The sequence below is a fragment of the Lipotes vexillifer genome, unplaced genomic scaffold (assembly GCF_000442215.2).
Source record: "Lipotes vexillifer unplaced genomic scaffold, Lipotes_vexillifer_v1.1 scaffold251, whole genome shotgun sequence".
Lineage (NCBI taxonomy): Eukaryota > Metazoa > Chordata > Mammalia > Artiodactyla > Lipotidae > Lipotes > Lipotes vexillifer.
Window position 1 is genome coordinate 1409069 of NW_006770868.1, and position 3268 is coordinate 1412336.

The 3268-nt window shown below is 55.2% G+C and overlaps 1 protein-coding gene across 1 annotated transcript in view; it reads right to left on the bottom strand.

The window, feature by feature from the left end:
* Nucleotides 1-1383: 1383 nt before the first annotated feature.
* The window catches only part of BCAS4 (breast carcinoma amplified sequence 4), a 62570-nt gene continuing 60685 nt past the window's right edge, over nucleotides 1384-3268 (bottom strand). Inside the window, exon 5 of the mRNA XM_007446377.1 lies at nucleotides 1384-1506. Within this exon, the coding sequence (XP_007446439.1) occupies nucleotides 1384-1506 (123 nt within the window). The remainder of the gene's footprint in view (nucleotides 1507-3268) is intronic.

The following is a 3268-nucleotide window of genomic DNA, read 5'->3' on the forward strand; positions in this document are numbered from 1 at the left end:
ACGGCTGCTGAAGCCCGCGCGGCTAGAGCCCGTGCTCTGCAACAAAAGAAGCCACCACAATGAGAAGCCCGTGCACCGCAATGAACAGTAGCCCCTGCTCGCCACATCCAGAGAAAAGCCCACGTGCAGCAACGAAGACACAACACAGCCAAAAATAAAATAAATAAAATAAAATAAATAAAATTAAAAAAAAAAGAAAAGCCAAGTGATTTGCTTATAAAAAAAAAAAAAGAATCCGTCTGCTAATGCAGGGGACACGGGTTTGAGCCCTGGTCCGGGAAGATCCCACATGCCGTGGAACAACTAAGCCCGCGAGCCACAACTACTGAGCCCGCGTGCCACAACTACTGAGGCCCGCACGCCTAGAGGCCGTGCTCTGCAACAAGAGAAGCCACCGCAATGAGAAGCCCGCGCACCGCAACGAAGAGTATCCCCCACTCACCGCAACTAGAGAAAGCCCGTGGGCAGCAACGAAGACCCAAAGCAGCCAAAAATAAATAAAATTTTAAAAAATTGTTCTAAAATTGGCAAGACTCAACTCTTTTTTTGTTTTGCTACCACTATCTCACTAGATTCATGATGTCAGATTTCCTTGAAATTCAAATGCTGGTCTGCAATACAGGGGTGTGTCGCGCGCGTGTGTGTGTGTGTGTGTGTGTGTGTGTGTGTGTGTGTTCTTGGCTCTGGGAGGGGTTCCAAAACTAGAAATATCCATCACCAAAGTGAAGAATCCAACATTTCAGAACAATAGCAGGAAACTCATCTACATGAGAAGAAATTAAAGCAAACACACCTTGGAGGACTCCAGGGAATCTGAATGATCTCTGCATTCTGCTGGGAATCTGAAGGCCAGCTGCACCCTCCCCTCAGGCGAGGGGCTTCATAATAAGCAGATTCTGAGGATCAGGCTTGGGCCAGCGGCAGGAGCACCCATCAAGGAAACATTTACAGCCAGGCGACCTGGACACGTTTATTGAGACGGTTCACAGGGCCAGTGGGCACTGGGGTTCACACAAACCGGCCGACATGCATGGACCTGGAGCCACGCACCCTGGGGGTACCGCGCGAGCCCCTCACAACATCTGTGCAAAGCCCTTCCAAGGCAAAGGGAAATCCAAGGCCCCACAGCCCATCCCCCCGGGTGACCACCTTGTCCAGAACACCAGGCAGGACAAACGCCGGTAGAGAAGGCCTTCCCCAGCTCATCTCTGAGGCACTACCCACCTGTGGGTTCTAAACGCTTCTCCAAACCCTGTGGGCCCATGTGAAGCAAGGGGGATAATCATAAAACGCATCCACAACAATAAAACAAAACAAAACAAAACAATCTGCGTGGCACACAGATTTCATTTCCCGACATCCCTGGCAGCAGGACCGCAGGGCTCACAGACGCCTTTGGCAGCTGGGGGCTCGGCGCGTTGCCTCCCCGACGTCCACAGGAAAATAGTCCTCGGTTCTGTACAACGCGGGCAGCTCGAAGGTCGGGGCCGCCGGCGTCCACAGCTTCTGGAATGACAGAAAACCAGGTGCCCCATCAGCCTCGTGAAGCCACTTGTTCTGAGACCCAAGAACTCCAGTTGCAGGAGTTCATCCTGCAGGGAGAATAGCCCAGTTGACCAAAGACTCCATGATTCTTTGGTGACACTGCCTGTGACAGCCAAAGCCGGCCCATTTGAAACGTGGTGGGGAGCTAGGTTGGCAGGGCTGGTCCGTGTCCACGGAGCCCTCCGCAGCATTAGAGAGAACTGGGCTCCGAGGAGGGATGACTGAGAAAGCCAGGTGTACCTCATGCCACCGCGTGCCAGGAAGGGCCTCGAGCCGACAGCGTCGTGGGCCAGGCCCTGGGAAAGCTGAGGTCGGGCCGATGCTTCTTTGAATGTGCACACCCATCTGTGCTGCCTGAAGGCTGGGCCATATGCATGTGTTACTTTGTTTTTTTTAATTGAACCATTTTAAGAAGTGCTTACTTATTTCTGGTGTGGATTTTTGTTGCAGGGAGGTTAGGGAGCAGAGATTTTGCATCAAGCAACCCTCCCCAGGCTCTAGTAACCCTGCGGGTTACCCAGGCATCTCAAGGTCAAACCAGTTTTACAGAGGACGGCCTCAAACAACGCTTCTCAAATGTGACTGCACAGGAACCTCCTGGGAGAGTTATGGAATGCTTATGCCCAGGCTCCGCCCCCAGAGCCTGATGTCGTTGGTCTGGGGTGTGGCCTGGGCATCGGGGTATTTTAAAGCTCTCAGGTGATTCTCACGTAGAGCCAGGGCCGATCCCAATAACTGTGACCTGCTCGGAGGAGGGAGGGTCTGCTAGGCTCCGGGGCGGACCAGCAGGGAGATGGGCAGGAGTGTGAGGCTCCAGGGGTGCAGAGAGAGGAGGGCTCTGCACGTCTCCACCTGGGGTCCCTCTCACCACCCTTCCGCCCACCCTCCACAGCTCCGTCTACTGTTTGATCTCCAGGCCACCTCTGCCCGCTCAGCCCGGAGCAAGCTCTGCCCCAGCCTTTAGCTGCAGTCACAGGTGCCAGCGCACAGGTGTGTGGCTCCAGCCCGTAGTTAATAACAGCTCCCCCAAAGCCCAGCCCGTCCACGAGCTCTGCGCTGCACTGGGTGTGTACTTACCCACCCCTATGCTTGTTCCCCACAGTGACACCGTGACCATCCCCTGCTTCGTGGGTGGTTGGGGGAGACTACGCTCCGGCAGGTGCCTTAGCCACGTCCCACCTGTCCGAGTATCTGTCCAGTATCAACCACTATCTCATTGAATGCCCAGGGATGGCCGAGGGCACAGCTGAGAAGCTGACGCATCCCCAGCCATCATGAGCCTCCCTGTCTATCTGGAGACAAAGGAACCAATAGGAAAACACCACCAATGTGCACTGAAGCACCAAGGCCCCTGGAACCCAGAAGAGGCCCATCTCATCCTGGAGGGATCAGGAGGTACTCAGAGGCTAAGCACCTAGGACCCCAACCCCCCGGCCGGAAGGGCTGCGTGGAGGGGTAGCGGGAGGTGCAGTGGTCCAGGCTGCGGACACCCTGTGCACAGTGCTGAGTGGTGTGCTGGGCCGCGGGCACTGCAGCCGCTCAGTGTGGAGTCAGGCCGGGTCAGAGTGTAGACAGGGATGACGCTGCAAAGCAGGGCCAGATGATGTGGGCTCCTGGAGGCTGAGCTAAGAACTTTATCCTAAGAGACCAGGGACCGAGAGAGAGAGAGAGAGAGAGAGAGAGAGAGAGAGAGAGAGAGAGAGAGAGAGAGAGAGAGAGAGAG